This window comes from Heteronotia binoei, chromosome 2 (genome assembly GCF_032191835.1).
Source record: "Heteronotia binoei isolate CCM8104 ecotype False Entrance Well chromosome 2, APGP_CSIRO_Hbin_v1, whole genome shotgun sequence".
Taxonomy (NCBI): Eukaryota; Metazoa; Chordata; class Lepidosauria; order Squamata; family Gekkonidae; genus Heteronotia; species Heteronotia binoei.
The window spans coordinates 191,229,580-191,249,045 of NC_083224.1; the positions used below are offsets into that span (position 1 = coordinate 191,229,580).

The following is a 19,466-nucleotide window of genomic DNA, read 5'->3' on the forward strand; positions in this document are numbered from 1 at the left end:
AATGGCCTTGGGTCAACCATAGCTCTGGCAGAGGTTGTCCTTGAAAGGGCAGCTGCTGGGAGAGCCCTCTCAGCCCCACCCACCTCATAGGGTGTCTGTTGTGGGGGGGGGGAGGGAAAGGAGATTGTGAGCCGCTCTGAGACTCTTCGGAGTGGAGGGCGGGATATAAATCCAATATCATCTTCTTCTTCAGACAAAGGCAGCCGCTGCCTGGGTGCAAGCCCATTCCCCTTGGGGAACAACCCGCTGGAAGGGACAAAGCAGGAGGCAAGCAGCACCTTTAAGACCAACCAAGTTTTATTCAGAACGTAAGCTTTGGTGTGCTAGAAGCACGCTTCATCAGACAACAGGATGGAACGGCAAGCAGGCCTTAACATAGAGAAAGTGGGCGATGAATTAGTAGTCAAAATCATGAAAATGCTTTTTAGCAGATTAAAAGAATCACAAGTTGGGGTCTGGTGTTTGTTCGTTTGTTAACTGGGCTAAAACAACAACACCAAATGTATTGTTTCTAACGTAAGCTGGCTGCCCTGAGCCCGCCTCGGTGGGGAGGGCGGGATATAAATCAAATAAATAAATGAACTTTTTTTCTAATGGCAAACTAGAATGTTTATATGTGTGTTACATGCTTAAATTAAACCTGAGATACTTATGCCCTCTTTTAAACCCAGTGCTGACATTACAACAGACTCACATTTATTGCAGGTCACAGGATACCTAATGACATAGACATCAATCGGCTGTTCTGACGTATATTGCCCTGTTTGTTCTTTTAGCCCATTCAACCCAAACTCGCAATCACCAGATCCAATTTGTGACTCTTAATCTGCTAAAAAAAAATCTCCATGACTCTGCAGACTAACTCGCTGCCCACTTTCTCTATAGAACTGCCTGCCATTCCACCCTATTGTCTGAAGAAGTGTGCTTCTAGCACACGAAAACTTACATATTCTGAAGAAAATGTTGTTGGACTCCTGCTTTGTTCTACTGCTTCAGACCAACACAGGAGAGCCAGTTTGGCGTAGTGGTCAAGTGTGTGGACTCTTATCTGGGAGAACCATGTTTGATTCCCCACTCCTCCACTTGTAGCCGATGGAATAGCTTTGGGTCAGCCATAGTTATCACAGAGCTTGTCCTTGAAATGGCAGCTTCTGGAACAGCTCTCTCAGCCCCACCCACCTCACAGGGTGTCTGTAAGTGGGGGGAGAAGATATGGGAAATTGTAGGGCGCTCTGAGTCTCTGTCCTTGAAAGGGCAGCTTCTGTGAGAGCCCTCTCAGCCCAACCCCACCTGCACCTCACAGGGTGTCTGTTGTGGGGGGAGAAGATATAGGACAGGGGTGGCCAGTGGTAGCTCTCCAGATGTTTTTTGCCTACAACTCCCGTCAGCCCCAGCCATTGGCCATGCTGGCTAGGGCTGATGGGAGTTGTAGGCAAAAAACACCTGGAGAGCTACCGTTGGCCACCCCTGATATAGGCGATTGTAAGCTGCTCTGAGTCTCCGATTCAGAGAGAAGGTTGGGGTATAAATCTACAATCCTCCTCCTTCTTCAGCTGCCCACCTGACTCAACCCACTGGGAGGCTCAGGCAGGCTTTTCTATAGTGAGAATAAGGCTGACTTGGAACGAGACCTGCAGATATCACTTGGAACAGTAAATGCAATCTCTTGGAGCATTCGTTTTATTGTATAATTTCTGCATTGATTACTACCCCAGTCAGTCCTAAGGGAGATCAACCCTGACTGTTCCCTGGAAGGTCAGATGCTGAAGCGCAAATCCTTTGGCCACTAAATGAGAAGGGAGAAGACCCTGATGCTGGGAAAGACAGAAGGCCAAAGAAGAAGGGGACAGCAAGAGAGGAGATGGCTGGACAGCATTACTGATGTAACAAACACGAATTTGAGCAGACTTCGGAGGAGGGTGGAAGACAGGTGGGCCTGGCGTGACTTGGTCCAGGGGGTCGCAAAGAGTCGGACTTGACTGTGCGACTGAACAACCAAAGAATATGCATGGTTTGTTTCAGCTCTGTGGCAGATTTCTTGTCTGGTTTAATTGAACATATGAAGCTGCCTTATACTGAATCAGACCCTCAGTCCATCAAGGTCAGTATTGCCTACTCAGACTGGCAGCGGCTCTTCAGGGTCTCAAGCGGAGGTTTTTCTCGCCTACTTGCCTGGACCTTTTTTTAGTTGGGGATGCCGGGGATTGGACCTGGGACCTTCTGCTTACCACTGAGCCACTGTCTGTCCCCTAAAGAGAAACAAACTGAACCTGTGAAGCTGCCCTATACTGAATCAGACCCCCCTCGGTCCATCAAAGTCAGTCTTGTCTCCTCAGACTGGCAGCGGTTTTTCTTGCCTACTTGCCTGGACCCTTTTGAGTTGGAGATGCCGGGGATTGAACCTGGGACTTTCAACAAGCAGATGCTCTACCACTGAGCCACCGTCCCTCCCCTCCCAGTTCCTAATCCTAGGAGACACGACTCCCTGGGTGTCCCATCCTCTGGATTCTCTTGGCCTGCCCTGGGTTGTCCTCCTTCAGCCTCAGTGAGAGAAAAAGTCTTTAAGGAACAGCACCCCCCCCCCAAGCTTCTCTGATGTTCCAGTGGCAATCATGCCCCTTCCCTCCAACACACACACACAAAAGACAGCAGCACATTGTGGTTCAGCTGGGAGGGGGGATCAGTTTTATTCCAACAGGACACTCTTGCTTCTAGTAACTCCGCAGGGGCTGGAAGGAGCTGGGAAGATGCACGTCTTACTCTGAGGCGTTCTTTTTTTTTCAGGGTGGGCGAGAGAATCCTTCTCTAAACACATGGGACGTTTGCACGTGAACCCTGAGCATGTTGAGGCGCGTGAACGACCACTCCGCAGACCCCCCAAACCTTTCCCCCAGCAGCTTCAGGGTCAGGAGGAGGGCAAGGGAAGGAGGGGGCAGAGCGGGGTCCCAGCAGGGAGAGGCCACCCCACTCCCCTCCCCACTAGTGGGGCTGACTGCATTGCACGAGCATCAGAGCCAATCGGGTGGGTTTGCCAGACAAAAGGCCAGAAGCAGGTCTTCAGCAAGAGGCTGGAGATGGATTAATCCAGAAAGAGCAGCATGTTTCATGGGTGGAAATGGGCACACTTGTACATCGCTGGTGCAATGGCACAGGGAAGACAAGTGGCCCCACCCCCCTTTCCTGCTGGGGCCCCCCGCTGGCGCCTGTGCCCACCATGGCCAATGCAAAGGAAAGAGGAAATCCAGGACGCCAACAGTGTCCCCCCTCAGCTGAGTTAGTGTGAGCTAGCTCACAGATTTTTAGCCTCCAGCTCACACATTTTGGTCTTCGCTCAGGAAAAAATGGCCCCAGAGCACACTCGTTTAAGCAGGAGCTCACAGCTTTAATGCCAGCCGCTCACGAAGTAGAATTTTTGCTCGCAAGACTGCAGCTTGGAGGGAACACCGGACGCCAGGCAGTCTGCAAGGGAGCTGGGCAAGAACGCTTGGCGTTTTGCAAGAAAGGGCCCCTGGGGCGAGGAACTCGGGAAGCTGTGCAGGGCGCGGGAGCGGCTGCAGCAGAAACCAAGCAGGGATCCATCTGGAGCCACCTTCAGCCAGTTTTTGCTCCGGCGGCTTCAATCCTGTTGTGCAGCCAAGCTCTTCCTGGGTCTCGGAAGCGGTGCTCAGCGCAGGGACCCGACGTGCACGGCTTCTTCTGCTCTCCCCAGTGCCACAGGAAGGCTTGTGAAAAGGGCCCAGGAACACGAGTGGCCCCAGAGAAACCCCTCAGAACTCCTTTGCAGATGTCCTCAATGCAAAGGCCTTCCCAGCTGTTCCCAACAGATGCAACTTCGGCCAGGAAGATGGGCTGGGGGGCGGGGGGTGTCTCCGTGAACAGCCTTGAAGAGGCCCGGCCCCTCCAGGTGACCCCAGAAAAGCTCTTCCTTCTAGGGAGGAGCTGCAAGGCCTGGCAGATGCCTCTCGCCCTCCAGGGGCCGTCCCCCTGCTGCCCTCTGGCTACTCTGCCCGCAGAGTCATCTCGGCACCTGCACCCGAGCCGAGGAACTCTCGTTGCCCTCCTTGCCCTCCGGCTTCCCTCTTCGACCCACTTCTTCCTTTCAAAATTAAGGTGGGTCAGTCTGGCTGGAGCAGGAGGAAAGAGGCAGAGTCCGAGAGTACCACTGAAACTCACACCGTTTGTGGCTGGGCGGGAGCTTCAGCGGCGGCTCTTCTTCGGCAGGACTCGCAAAAGATCACCCCCTTCCGCAAACTAGTCTGGACGCACGGTGCCCCTGCACTCTTGCTTTTACAAAAAGTTAAACCGGCTATTTTTGACAAGTGATTTTTCAGAGAACAGTGGCAGATGTGTAGGTGCACGTACCTGGGGGCTGTGGAGCTGAGGGGCTGGAGACTTGCAGCTAGTCATAGAATCACAGAGTTGGAAGGGACCTCCAGGGTCATCTAGTCCAACCCCCTGCACAAGGCAGGAAACTCACAAATAGCTCCCCCTAAATTCACAGGATCCTCATCGCTGTCAGATGGCCATCTAGCCTCTGTTGGAAAACCTCCAAGGAAGAAGAATCATAGAACCCTAGAGTTGGAAGGGACCTCCAGGGTCATCTAGTCCAACCCCCTGCACAATGCAGAAACTCACAAACACCTCCCCCTAAATCCACAGGATCTTCATCGCTGTCAGGTGGCCATCTAGCCTCTGCTTAAAAACCTCCAAGGAAGGAGAGCCCACCACCTCCCGAGGAGGAAGCCTGTTAGAATCATAGAGTTGGAAGGGACCTCCAAGGTCATCTAGTCCAACCCCTGCACAATGCAGGAAACTCACAAACACCTCCCCCTACATTCACAGGATCCTCATTGCTGTCAGATGGCCATCTAGCCTCTGTTGAAAAACCTCCGAGGAAGGAGAGCCCACCACCTCCCGAGGAGGAAGCCTGTTCCACTGAGGAACGGCTCTAATGCTCTAGGAAGTTCTTCCTAATGCTGAGCTGGAAACTCTTTTGATTTAATTTCAACCCATCAATTCTGGTTCTACCTTCTGGGGCCACAGAAAACAATTCTGCACCATCCTCTGTATGACAGCCCTTCAAGTACTTGGAGATGGTGATCCTATCACCTCTCAGCCGCCTCCTCTCCAGGCTAAACATGCCCAGCTCCTTCAACCTTTCCTCATAGGACTTGGTCTCCAGACCCCTCACCATCTTCGTCGCCCTCCTCTGGACCCACAATCTTAATTGTTGTCAGATGGCCATCTAGCCTCTGTTTAAAAACCTCCAAGGAAGTAGAACCCACCACCTCCCGAGGAGGAAGCCTGTTCCACTGAGGAACCGCTCTTAACGCTCAAGAAGTTCTTCCTCATGTTGAGCCGGAAACTCTTTTGATTTAATTTCAACCTGTTGGTTCTGGTCCGACCTTCTGGGGCCACAGAAAACAATTCCACACCAGTCACACCTGAGTGCACTGGCCTCTGTGGATTCTGGGAAAACACAAAACACGCTGTCCCCTCGCCTGCTGGCAGGCCACACCCTCCCCCCCCATCCCGGGGTGGTCCTCCTGTCCTGCTCTGGGGGAAGGAGGCTCACTTGCTGCTGCAAGGACAGAACACCCACACAACAAGCTGGCCCTGCACGGCTTCTGGGCCTCAGTGGGGGGCGGGGGGTGTTTGAGCCAATCACCTGAGCTCCCTGCCCCACGGAACACTCCTTACGCCACTTCCGGTGTGTGGAAATAAATGGAACGAGAGAATTCTCCACGGTCAGCACATCTCTTCACCACCCCTGGAGGTCCATGAATGCTGGCCACGCAGTCACGCATGGAGCTGCCTTCTGCTGAATCAGACACCCCCCTCCCTCCCCCCTGTCCATCAACAGTCAGTCTTGTCTACTCGGACTGGCAGCAGCCGATCTTCCACTTTGCCTCCTGCCTGGTCTTTTTAACTGGAGATGCTGCTGGGGATCGAACCGGGGACCTTCTGCGTGCCAAGCAGAGGCTCTTGCACTGTGCCATGGGCCCTCCTAGTCAGAGGGGTGCTGGGAGATGGAGTTACAAGGCAGATTGGGTGGGGGGTGGGGGGGAGAAGACGCTTGGGCTGAGCTTCCAAAGGACATCTTTCTCTCCTGCTGCCGGACAGCTCCTGGACCTTGAGGCAGGCCCCCGCTGCACCCCAACCTGACGGAGCCAGCGGCATCTTAGCGGAGAGAGAGCAGAGCTCACCATCCCCCCTCAGCCTCCGGGGAAATGGGAGGAGACAGACGGGGCTCATGGCCAGCTAGTCTCCCTCCAGGGCTTTGCTCCGGGCTGGTCCAAGGAGGTCCTCTTTCGGGTCCGTCTGGGCCAAGCTGGCTCCGAGAGGTTCCTGTTGCAGCTGTGGCCAGGCTTCCAAGCCGCTCCAGGTGTGGCTCCAGGGGGCTGCTGGGGGGGAGTCCTCTGCCTCCCCTCCCACCCGGCTTGTCCTTGGCCCAGCTGTGGGCAGTGCTGAGGGCTCCCTCTGCTCCAGGCGTTGGGAGGAGACACTCTTGTACTCCACGGCCGTCGTCCCATCCTCTTGCTCCGTGTACACCCGGGCCTCCAGCCGCATGGGGTAGGAGGAGCCCTGGGGTTCCCATGTGGCCGGGTCGTCCCCCAGCACTGCGATGTGGGGCCCCAGCGAGCGCTTGGGGCTCGAGGCGTTGAGAGCGGAGCAGCACGGCCTGTCCTCCACCCAGGAAGCCAGGCACGATCTGGGGCGCCAGGCGGCAGGCTTGCCCTCCTTGGGGTGGTCTTCAGCCCCAGGCCCCAGGCCCGGCTCATCCAAGCTCACCTCCTGGACGGCTTCCTGCTTCCGGAAGGAGTCGCGGCGCTCAGAGAGGTTCAGCCGTCGCATGACCACCACCTCCTGTCCCCACTCGTGACGCTCCCCGCTGGGCCCATCCCCGCAGCCCTCCTCACCTGCGGCAGGCCTCTCCAGGAGCAGCTTGCGGGCCCCGGCACCTTTCTTCTCGGCCAGGCAGGCGGGGACCCTCTTCAGCAATGGGGAGAGCGACCCTTCGGCGCTGCGGGGCCGGGACGTTTGTCGGGCGACGGTCGGTGGGGACAGGGTCTTGCCCTGGGTGGCCTTGGGGAAGGGCAGTGGCGACGGCGTCCTCTGCGGAGAGGGGGGCTGCGGGGCAGAGGAAGGGGTGCAGGCCAGCGGGGAGGGGGGGATGCTGCTGGTGGACTTGCGGCGCCCCACCTTGTAGCGCTGGTTGCTGAGCTTCGGAGCCAATCCGTGAAGGGAGCTTGGCCGGGTGTGTCCTGCTGGAGAGCTGGGGGTGCTGGAGGAGGGGGAAACGCTGCTTTGCGGGGAGGCAGAATCTGACAAAGAGAAAAGGAGAGTTCACAGCAGGGGGGCCCCACAAAGGGTGCTCTTCCCTCCTAGCCCCCCCGAGGCCTGGCAGCCAGACATGCACGCAACGGCTAGCCCCTCTGAGAAAGAGGCGACTGGGCCGATGACAGATGCAGACTCCTACCTGGGGGGATGTCTGGGGCGGGGCTGCGGCAGGGGGTGGTGGGGCCAGGGGACAGGCTGTGCGTAGGAGACCCCGAGAGGCTCTCGCTAGACGACAGCGAGTGGTGGAGCCCGGAGGAGAAACTGCGGCTGGTGTGCAAGACGGACGTCTGCTTGGAGATCTTCTTGAAGAGGCATTTCCTCCTGGGAAGAGGAAGGCAAAGTGGGGCTCAGGGGAAAGATTCAAACTCTGGCCCAGGTGGAAACAGGCCGCAGAGGGCAAGAACGTTAAAAACAGCTTGTCTGCAAGGGAAGACGGCGAGGATGTTAGAGGAAAGAAGTCTTCCTGGAACCTAGAGCTGGGGCTGGAGACGTAGAGGTCAGTTACAAGTGTGAACATCCGAAGGAACCGAGATCTGGTAAGGTAGTAGGAATCCCCGCATTACGGATTACAGCATTATGGATTACAGTTTATGGGATGTGTAAGAAGAATTGCAGATTTATACCCCACTCTTCTCTCTGAATCAGAGACTCGGAGCAGCTTACAATCTCGCATATCTTCTCCCTGCACAACAGACACCCTGTGAGATGGGTGGGGCCGAGAGAGCTCTCCCAGCAGCTGCCCTTTCAAGGACAGAGTCTCAGAGCGGCCTACAATCTCCTTTCCCTTCCTCCCCCACAACAGACACCCTGTGAGGTGGGTGGTGCTGAGAGAGCTCTCCCAGAAGCTGCCCTTTCAAGGACAGAGTCTCAGAGCAGCCTACAATCTCCTTTCCCTTCCTCCCCCACAACAGACACCCTGTGAGGCGGGTGGGGCTGAGAGAACTCTCTCAGAAGCTGCCCTTTCAAGGACAGAGTCTCAGAGCGGCTCACAATCTCCTTTCCCTTCCTCCTCCACAACAGACACCCTGTGAGGCGGGTGGGGCTGAGAGGGCTCTCACAGCAGCTGCCCTTTCAAGGACAACCTCTGCCAGAGCTATGGCTGAGCCAAGGCCATTCCAGCAGCTGCAAGTGGAGGAGTGGGGACTCAAACCCGGTTCTCCCAGATAAGAGTCTGCACACTTAACCACTACACCAGACTGCCAGATCTGACATAGAGTCACGTCGTTGCCTTTTTGTCTATCAAATAAACGACCTGATCTGAACAAACGGAGAGGCCTAGTTAGTGAGGACTATTGCTGAGCTGACAACTACATTTCTCAAATCTGTTTTTAATAGTAGCTTCTTGGGGTTTTTTTTGGACTTTACGTCCCTGCAGAGCCCCCTGAAAAAGCACGTGCAAGATGTGTAGGGGCACCAGTATGGATGGGCACCAACAGGCTCACCAGCTGAAGTTTCTGATGAATTTTGGCAAGTGAAGCTCTTGGCGGGTCAGGCTATTCGTGGAGCCTTGTGCTGGTTCAAGACAGTCAGTCTCCCCTCAAGCCGAATGTTTATGAGATTTCAAAGCATCGCAACTTGGAGGGGGCAGGTAGAGGAGCCGCTGGCAGAGGTCCCCTGTCCAGGAGGGTAGAGAATGGATCCAGCACACGCCAGAGACACCAAAGTCGCAGGGGATCTTCTGGCTGGCGCTCCTCTAACCCCCCTCCACGTTTGGTGAGGACTGGATTGACAGGGCGAGAGGTACGGCCCCCCCAAAGAAGGCTCTCCCAGAAAGGTGCTTGCTGGGGAAACGACAAGCGGTTTGGTGTCTCTAGCGGGCCAGGAGACTTTCTAGCGGGTCACAAACCAAATCTGTTCATTTGGACTCTTAACATTTTGGGACGGTTCGTGGTCTGCAAGCCGGGCACGCCACGAACCCGAACTGTCTTTTCCCAGCTTGTGCCCATCCCTAGACAACTGAATCAAACAGCGTTTCTTCCCGGTACGCCACCGGGCTCCCAGTTTTGGTCTATTTTGGTGCAGCCTTCTTGTAGGAAGGAGCAACCTTCAGCAACCATTTCTCAAGGCCCAGTCAGAGCCCCCAGATGTGGCCCGCGCTCCCTCTCCACAGCTGGCTCCAAAACCCCTCCTGTCGCGGCCACCTACCGGTCCTGGCTGTCCCGTTTGCGGCTCTTCTTGCTCCTGCGGGCCATCCGCGCCTTGGAGCTGTTCTTCCGCGCAGGGCCCATCTTGATGCTGGTGTTCTCCAGGGCTGTGGTCCTCAGGGACACCTTGGTCCCACTCTGAGAAGGCGAGAGGAGAGGAGGCCCTTGCTGCTGCAGCCTGGTCGAGGCAAAGCCACCCGCCACCTTCCTGCAACCCCACCCCCAGACACCCAGGAACTGAGGCAGATCATGAAAGGAAGGGCTGCACCAGGGCTTCGTTCTCATGGCCCTTTCTGACAAGGGTATGCTCTCCCAGAAGCTGAGTGGCCTATAATCTCCTTTCCCTTCCTCCCCCACAACAGACACCCTGTGAGGCGGGTGGGGCTGAGAGAGCTGTCCCAGAAGCTGCCCTTTCAAGGACAGAGTCTCAGAGTGGCCTACAATCTCCTTTCCCTTCCTCCCCCGCAACAGACACCCTGTGAGGTGGGTGGGGCTGAGAGAGCTCTCCCAGAAGCTGCCCTTTCAAGGACAGAGTCTCAGAGCGGCCTACAATCTCCTTTCCCTTCCTCCCCCACAACAGACACCCTGTGAGGCGGGTGAGGCTGAGAGAGCTCTCCCAGAAGCTGCCCTTTCAAGGACAGAGTCTCAGAACGGCCCAAGGGAATGCTGATCACCACTTAGGGTCAGGCAGCAGTTTTCCTGCAGGCCAGTTTAGCCAGGTTCCCCACCCCCCCTACAAGGTGCTGGTCATTACCTTTAAAGCCCTATATGGCCTAGGAACTGCCTACCTGAGGGACCATCTCTCCCCACAATGTTCCCCAGAGAGTACTGAGATCGGGAACCCAAAATCTTCTCGTTGTCCCCGGGCCAAAGGAAGCCCGCCTGAAATCTACTAGGGATAGGGCCTTCTCCGTAATGGCCCCTTCCTGGTGGAACCAGCTGCCGGAAGAGGTGAGGGCCCTGCGGGACCTTGCCCAGTTCCGCAGGGCCTGCAGGACAGCCCTCTTCCGGCTGGCTTAGAACTAACCGGCATCTGAAAACTGAGTGTAGTTTATTAGACCGCTATATGTTTTCTAATGTTTTTAACAGTGTAAATTGTGTTAACATGTTTAAATTTTTATATCTCCATGTTAGATTTTATATGCTGTAAGCCACCCTGAGCCACTTGGTGGGAAGGGCGGGATATAAATCATAAATAAACTAAAAAACTAAACTATCTTTTGGGCATGGAACAGGTGTCACTAGGGGTGTGGGGGGGAGGTGCTGGTGAATTCCCTGCATTGAGCAGGAGGTTGGACTAGATGACCTTGCAGGTCCCTTCCAAGTCTATGATTCTACGATACTGTACATTTGCTACTAGGCACAACTGTTTGTCGTCTGGGTTGTATGCACTGAAGAGGATACTTTAACTAATATCGGAAGAAGTCACACCTGAGAATTCATGTTCCCAAAATTGGCATTTATGCCGTCAGTGTGAGGTGCCACAACGGCTCCGCGCCACGTACCTTCAGCAGGAGCTCCACGACGTCCACATGCACCAGGCCCTGCACTGGCTCCCCATTCACGTGGGTGATGAGATCCCCCGCTCTCAGCCCTGCCTCCTGAGCGGGGCTGCCTTCCTCCACGCTCTGGAACACAAACGCACCCAGCGGCCACCCGTTAATTTCTCCTCGCTTGCTGTGGCGCCCTCCAGTGGCCATCGGAGGCCAAGGCACAAGAGCACCTTTCCTGGCCATCCTCATGGCCAGTGTGTGGGAGCAGGCCAAGGAGGCAGCTGTCTAGGGTGCCACCTGGTGTAGGTCTCACCGCCAGGTGCCCCCTCTCCCCACGCGCAGCCTGTGTGCTCCTTGGATCCTGCCATCCCCAATGGAAAGCAGACTCCATGAACAGCAGACGCTGCCCAGCCGCTTTTGTGTTCCCCGCGTCTGTTACAAACCTGGGAAATGCAAAAGTAGACAGTGCCTGCACAGTGTGCTCCTCGGAGCTCGGCAGGGATAAACTAACTAACTGTAAGAGCTGAAGAAGAGCCAATTACAGTTTCTAAAAATTGCCTCCTGCTCACAGTTTGTCTGCTGCCACTCATCCTTCCGACTCTACTTTAACAGAGCCTGGGGTGGGAGCCATAACTCAATGGTAGAGCATCTTTCTGACATGCACAAGGTCTTGGCTCTGGCACCTCCAGCTAAAAGGATCCAGTAGAAATGGTCATGTGAAGGTCTTGTCCCTCAAGCTAAAAGGATCAAGCAGAAATGGTCGTGTGAAGGTCTTGGCCCTGGCACCTCCAGCTAAAAGGATGAAGTAGGAATGGTCATGTGAAGGTCTTGTCCCTGGCACTTCCAGCTAAAAGGATGAAGTAGGAATGGTCGTGTGAAGGTCTTGGCCCTGGCACCTCCAGCTAAAAGGATGAAGTAGGAATGGTCGTGTGAAGGTCTTGTCCCTGGCACTTCCAGCTAAAAGGATGAAGTAGGAATGGTCGTGTGAAGGTCTTGGCCCTGGCACCTCCAGCTCAAAGGATGAAGTAGGAATGGTCATGTGAAGGTCTTGGCCCTGGCACCTCCAGCTAAAAGGATGAAGTAGGAATGGTCATGGGAAGGTCTTGGCCTGGGACCTCCAGCTAAAAGGATGAAGTAGGAATGGTCGTGGGAAGGTCTTGGCCCTGGCACCTCAAGCTAAAAGGATGAAGTAGGAATGGTCATGTGAAGGTCTTGTCCCTGGCACTTCCAGCTAAAAGGATGAAGTAGGAATGGTCGTGTGAAGGTCTTGGCCCTGGCACCTCCAGATAAAAGGATGAAGTAGGAATGGTCATGTGAAGGTCTTGTCCCTGGCACTTCCAGCTAAAAGGATGAAGTAGGAATGGTCGTGTGAAGGTCTTGGCCCTGGCACCTCCAGCTAAAAGGATGAAGTAGGAATGGTCGTGTGAAGGTCTTGGCCCTGGCACCTCCAGCTAAAAGGATGAAGTAGGAATGGTCGTGTGAAGGTCTTGTCCCTGGCACTTCCAGCTAAAAGGATGAAGTAGGAATGGTCGTGTGAAGGTCTTGGCCCTGGCACCTCCAGCTAAAAGGATGAAGTAGGAATGGTCATGTGAAGGTCTTGGCCCTGGCACCTCCAGCTAAAAGGATGAAGTAGGAATGGTCGTGTGAAGGTCTTGGCCCTGGCACCTCCAGCTCAAAGGATGAAGTAGGAATGGTCATGTGAAGGTCTTGGCCCTGGCACCTCCAGCTAAAAGGATGAAGTAGGAATGGTCATGGGAAGGTCTTGTCCCTGGCACCTCCAGCTCAAAGGATGAAGTAGGAATGGTCATGTGAAGGTCTTGGCCCTGGCACCTCCAGCTCAAAGGATGAAGTAGGAATGGTCATGTGAAGGTCTTGGCCCTGGCACCTCCAGCTAAAAGGATGAAGTAGGAATGGTCATGGGAAGGTCTTGTCCCTGGCACCTCCAGCTAAAAGGATGAAGTAGGAATGGTCGTGTGAAGGTCTTGGCCCTGGCACCTCAAGCTAAAAGGATGAAGTAGGAATGGTCATGTGAAGGTCTTGTCCCTGGCACTTCCAGCTAAAAGGATGAAGTAGGAATGGTCGTGTGAAGGTCTTGGCCCTGGCACCTCCAGCTAAAAGGATGAAGTAGGAATGGTCATGTGAAGGTCTTGTCCCTGGCACTTCCAGCTAAAAGGATGAAGTAGGAATGGTCGTGTGAAGGTCTTGGCCCTGGCACCTCCAGCTAAAAGGATGAAGTAGGAATGGTCGTGTGAAGGTCTTGGCCCTGGCACCTCCAGCTAAAAGGATGAAGTAGGAATGGTCGTGTGAAGGTCTTGTCCCTGGCACTTCCAGCTAAAAGGATGAAGTAGGAATGGTCGTGTGAAGGTCTTGGCCCTGGCACCTCCAGCTAAAAGGATGAAGTAGGAATGGTCATGTGAAGGTCTTGGCCCTGGCACCTCCAGCTAAAAGGATGAAGTAGGAATGGTCGTGTGAAGGTCTTGGCCCTGGCACCTCAAGCTAAAAGGATGAAGTAGGAATGGTCATGTGAAGGTCTTGTCCCTGGCACTTCCAGCTAAAAGGATGAAGTAGGAATGGTCATGTGAAGGTCTTGTCCCTGGCACCTCCAGCTAAAAGGATGAAGTAGGAATGGTCATGTGAAGGTCTTGGCCCTGGCACCTCCAGCTAAAAGGATGAAGTAGGAATGGTCATGTGAAGGTCTTGTCCCTGGCACTTCCAGGTAAAAGGATGAAGTAGGAATGGTCATGTGAAGGTCTTGTCTCTCAAGCTAAAAGGATCAAGCAGAAATGGTCGTGTGAAGGTCTTGTCCCTGGCACCTCCAGCTCAAAGGATGAAGTAGGAATGGTCATGGGAAGGTCTTGTCCCTGGCACCTCCAGCTAAAAGGATGAAGTAGGAATGGTCATGTGAAGGTCTTGGCCCTGGCACCTCAAGCTAAAAGGATGAAGTAGGAATGGTCATGTGAAGGTCTTGTCCCTGGCACTTCCAGCTAAAAGGATGAAGTAGGAATGGTCGTGTGAAGGTCTTGGCCCTGGCACCTCAAGCTAAAAGGATGAAGTAGGAATGGTCATGTGAAGGTCTTGGCCCTGGCACTTCCAGGTAAAAGGATGAAGCAGAAATGGTTGTGTGAAGGTCTTGTCCCTGGCACCTCCAGCTAAAAGGATGAAGTAGGAATGGTCATGTGAAGGTCTTGGCCCTGGCACCTCCAGCTAAAAGGATGAAGTAGGAATGGTCATGTGAAGGTCTTGTCCCTGGCACTTCCAGGTAAAAGGATGAAGTAGGAATGGTCATGTGAAGGTCTTGTCCCTGGCACTTCCAGGTAAAAGGATGAAGTAGGAATGGTCATGTGAAGGTCTTGTCTCTCAAGCTAAAAGGATCAAGCAGAAATGGTCGTGTGAAGGTCTTGTCCCTGGCACCTCCAGCTCAAAGGATGAAGTAGGAATGGTCATGGGAAGGTCTTGTCCCTGGCACCTCCAGCTAAAAGGATGAAGTAGGAATGGTCATGTGAAGGTCTTGGCCCTGGCACCTCAAGCTAAAAGGATGAAGTAGGAATGGTCATGTGAAGGTCTTGTCCCTGGCACTTCCAGCTAAAAGGATGAAGTAGGAATGGTCGTGTGAAGGTCTTGGCCCTGGCACCTCAAGCTAAAAGGATGAAGTAGGAATGGTCATGTGAAGGTCTTGGCCCTGGCACTTCCAGGTAAAAGGATGAAGCAGAAATGGTTGTGTGAAGGTCTTGTCCCTGGCACCTCCAGCTAAAAGGATGAAGTAGGAATGGTCATGTGAAGGTCTTGTCCCTGGCACTTCCAGGTAAAAGGATGAAGTAGGAATGGTCATGTGAAGGTCTTGTCCCTGGCACTTCCAGGTAAAAGGATCAAGTAGTACTCTCACAATTTTTATTGCTTAGTCTCACCATTTTTTTAAAAAAAATCAAAATTAAAAAACTGTAAATTAAAAACGTAAATACTTCCAAGTTTCTTCATTTCTCCTACAATTCTGTTTTTTTTTTAATTTCGGGAGCGGGGGGCGGGGCGCTCGTGGGCAGCTCGGCACGGCACCAAAAACTCTAGCCCCGGCTCTGGCCATTCTTGTCCTCGCAAGACATCCGGGGCCTGTGGCTCTTCACACACAGCCGGTCGGCCAGTGGGGTGAGGGCGAGTGGAAGAAGATCCACTTTCAAATCTCCAGTCTGCTAGGAAGTTCACTGGGCGATTTACAGGGCAGAAGTCACGGACGAAACATCACAAGGACAATCAACTCAGTACCTTCTGGCTTCTCTCCCCACAACACCGCACAGCGGGCGGCGAGGACGTCCCACCCAATCTCACCCACACAGAGTGCGTTACTGTCTCCTCAGACTGGCAGCCCCTCTCCAGAGTCTTGGGCAGAGAAGGGTCTTTCCCACTCCCTCCTGCCTGGTCCTTTCTTAACCGGAGATGCTGCTGCCGAGGATCGAACCAGGGACCTTCTGCAGGCCCAGCAGAGGCTCTGCCCCTGAGCCACAGAATCTTCCTGTTTCCTGAGGCTGACTTCAGGTACTTCCCCTCGATTCTGCACCAAGATGCAGCCAAGAACTCCCTCCCCCTCCCTGCGCCCCCCCCCCCCCAGCCTCACCCAAACCATGTGGTGCATGACGTAGACGTCGCTGTCGCCCATGTAGACTCGGATGGCCCGCAAGGTGAAGCCGTACTTCTTGCCCGAGCTGTGGATCACGATGGGGGGGCGCAGGCTGGGCCCCCCAAGCCAGGAATCGCGGCTTGGGGAGGAGTCTCGGGAAGAGGGGTTGGAGGAAAGAGAGTGGGGCGAGATGGGGCTCATGAGGGCGCCCCCACTGGAGTCATCTGGAAGAAGCAAGGGAGGGGTCACAGAGCAGCTCCCCTCCCTCCATTTTTCTGGGCCTGTTCGCACTTTTGGAATTCCGACACGGCTACAAAACGGCTGCCCCGGCTTCCCTTCAGTCACACAGTGAAGAAACCACCCCCCCCTCTTGTGCAGTGGGGCAGCTGCAGCCAAAGCTTAAAAAAAAAATCTGCACAGCCCATCCTATCTCCAATGGCCAATCAGAAGTCTTGCTGAACAAAAGCCCCAACTGGCCCTGCCCAGTTTCTAAAAACCCTTGGTGGGCAGACATCATGGAAGCCACCATCCTGGGGACCCTGTTCTGGGCTGCTGGAAAAGACCTTCCTCTGACTGGCAAGCCCAGCCGCAGCCTCCTCCTGGGCTCAGGTTTCCGGCACTGCTTGCTCCGCCCCCTCCCGGGTGGACAGAGTGGCCAGCAGGCCTGGCTGGGGAGTCATTCCAAGGGATCCTTGTTCTGCCTCCTTTGCTTACGCTCACTGTTCTGGCGGCACACACAGCAGTCTGGAGGAGCCAGGCTAGACCGGCTAGTGCAGCCCTTACCCAACTCTCCAACCTCCAACCCCACCCCCTCAGCCTCTGCAGCATCCCCTGGTGGGGGGGCAACCCTGCTGGACAAACCTGAGCAGATGATGAGCGAGAGGGCGGAGACTGAGGCGGACTTGGGCACCCTGCCCCCTGACGAGACGCGGTGCTTCCCCGGACAGTCCCTGTGGCCCCCCAGCCGGCGACCGCTCTCGGGTTCCAGGCCTTGCGGGGGGGAGCGCTTTGTGCCGGTGCTGCTGCTCCGCAGACGGCCGCCATTCAGGCTGAACAGGTCAGCTGGAGAAGGAAGCAGAAGCCCATGGAGAAGAGCAGACCTGCTCAGCCTCCCCACGGACAGACCAAGCCCCCGCCCCCCCTTGCCAGAATCAAGCTGACTTCTTCCAAGTCCCCCTTCCTCCCTGCAAGCCTTCTCCCTGGTCCCCATCCACAGAATCAGGCACGCCACTTGCCACCCGAGCTTTCTGCTAGCTGCAGGGCACTCCCCCCCCCCCACCGCATGCAAGGCACTATCTTCTGCCAGTCTCGCCAGCATCTTCCACCAGGGGAAGGCTCTTCGCACTGCGGAAGAGTGCCACTGGCAGGGGGCAAACCACTGGGGGGGGGGCAGGAGACAAGCTGACTCAAGAGCAATGAAGCCCGATGGCCAAAAGGGACCTCCGTTTTCCCAGGCCCACTTCCTCTGGAAACACTTCCTCTCCTGAACCGCCCTGGGCTCTCGCAGGGTTGATTCCGCATTAGGCTTTGTCTTGTTCTCTGGTCTCAAGTTTGCACGGGGCAGGGAGCAAACAGGGGACCCGCAGCCCTGCTCCAATCCAAGGGCAAGAACTGCCGTGAGGAGCCCCGCACAGAAGGGAGGGCAGTGCCAAGTGCGGAATCGGTCCTAGATTCCAAACCTGGACTGCAAGCGGCTTTTAATGCCTTCCTGCCGCAAATGTCTTCAGTAGCCACAAAAAAGGTACTTTCTGTCTCAGGCTCTGCTCCCCATTGGGGAGTTATGGGGTTATTGTTAGTTCTCCAGGGAGAAAGGGGAGCTGAGAAGAAGAGACAACTGTATGTTCCTGTGATTCTTTTCCCTTCTATTCCATTCACATATTTGCTCTGTTCTAAACTTGAAGATGTTTGAAGAAGGGAGATTAACACATGGAATTCACTGCCACAGGAAGTGATGGTGCCTACAAGCACAGACAGCTTCAAGAGGGGATTGGATAAAAATATGGAGCAGAGGTCCATCAGTGGCTATTAGTGTATGTGTGTGCATTGGCCATTGTGTGACACAGAGTGTTGGACTGGATGGGCCATTGGCCTGATCCAACATGGCTTCTCTTATGTTCTTAAGAGAGGCATGTGGAGTGTAAACATAAATCTGTGCAGAGCACAGAAGGTAAGAATCAGACTGGTTCTTCCTGCAGATGAGGCATGTCCAGTTTGGAAGAGGGAACGGATTTGGATGAAGGAATCAAGGGAATGCTTATTACATTTGCATGTGATACTAAATTGAGAGGGGTCACAGATACAGAGGAAGAGAGTTAGGAGATAAAGGATGATCTTGACAGGCTGGAAAACTGGACTAAAACAAACACAATGAATTTTAAGGAGGATAAATATAAAGTTCTGCATTTAGATATTTCTGCATTTTTACAGCCGATATGTGAGCTGGGCCAAGAGTAGTGTGGAAATCAGGCTCCATTTTTCAGCCATACAGCTGGTGAAGAATTGTTTTAAGAACATAAGAACATCAGAGAAGCCATGTTGGATCAGGCCAATGGCCCTCCAGTTCAACACTCTGGGTCACATAAGAACATAAGAGAAGCCATGTTGGATCAGGCCAGTGGCCCATCCAGTACAACACTCTGTGTCACATAAGAACATAAGAGAAACCATGTTGGATCAGTCCAACACTCCAGTCCAACACTCTGTGTCACATAAGAACATAAGAGAAGCCATGTTGGATTAAGCCAATGGCCCCTCCAGTCCAACACTCTGGGTCACATAAAAACATAAGAGAAGCCCTGTTGGATCAGGCCAATTGTCATGGGTGCTGGGGACCCTTCAGAGGAAGTTGAGTCTGATGAGGAAACTGTGCCCCTGCCACCTGCACCAGTGCCCCTGCCTCCTGCTGGAGAAGATCCCAGCCCCCCTGCCTCGCCCTCTCGGGTGGCTCGTGTGCGTGACCGCCTCCGGCAGGACCTCAGGGATCGGAGGAGGGCGGCACGCTCACAAGCAAGACGCTCCCTGAGCCCTGAGTTCTGAGAGGATTCTGGCCCTTCTAAGAGCAAGGATGCTTGAGTGGTAACAGGATCCTGGCTGCCTCCCTGAGCCAGCAATTAGCCCAAACGGGCAACAGCCAGCAGAGGGCTATATAGCTGTGGGCTTTGGGAGGAAGCTTTGTGGAAGCAACTAGTCATCTCCCTGACATTCTAGCATCCACTCCGGCTTGACTTTGGTTCCTGACTCCCTGACTTTGGCTTTGGACTTCTGGACTCCCTGACCTCGGCTTCTGGACCTCAGACCTGCGATACTTCTACAGTGATTCGGATTTGGTGCCTCGGACCCTCCTGCTTACTGGCTACAGACCTCGGACTGCCTCTGGACTTTGCCTGACCCGGCCCCAGCCGTGACAGATTGCTTCCACCGACAAACACCCACTCCACAGGATGGATGCTGAAGCAAGTGAAACCACAGAACTACTGGCTGCGCTCCAAGCCCAGGTACAGCAGCTAACACAGGCAGTAGTGCACTTGCAGCAACAACCTGCGGCCAGTGCTCCAGCCAAGTGCCCAGTTCCCCCACCTGACAGATTTGGGGGTGCCGTGGAAGAATTTCCTGCCTTCCTAGCACAGTGTCGGCTGTACTTTGAACTGAGAGCACGGGACTTCCTCAATGACAAAACCAAGGTGTGTTTCGTCATCAGTCTGTTAAAGGGGCAGGCGGCCAAATGGGCCACACCCTTACTGGTCGCGTCCTCTCCCCTACTGACTGATTACCAGGGGTTTGAGGCCCACCTGTCTGCTGCTTTCTCAAACCCAGTCCAAGCAGCCACAGCCAACCGGAAGATCAGGGCACTGAAACAAGGCAACTCCTCGGTGGCTCAAT

General features: G+C 54.5%; 1 protein-coding gene across 1 annotated transcript in view; it reads right to left on the reverse strand.

The window, feature by feature from the left end:
• Positions 1-6,261: 6,261 nt before the first annotated feature.
• Positions 6,262-19,466, reverse strand: part of MAST3 (microtubule associated serine/threonine kinase 3) — a 77,894-nt gene continuing 64,689 nt past the window's right edge. The window contains exons 23-28 of the mRNA XM_060233107.1: positions 16,449-16,649; positions 15,585-15,811; positions 10,991-11,113; positions 9,487-9,623; positions 7,481-7,662; positions 6,262-7,325 (exon numbers count right to left, since the gene is read on the reverse strand). Coding sequence (XP_060089090.1) covers positions 6,262-7,325; positions 7,481-7,662; positions 9,487-9,623; positions 10,991-11,113; positions 15,585-15,811; positions 16,449-16,649 — 1,934 coding nt within the window. The remainder of the gene's footprint in view (positions 7,326-7,480; positions 7,663-9,486; positions 9,624-10,990; positions 11,114-15,584; positions 15,812-16,448; positions 16,650-19,466) is intronic.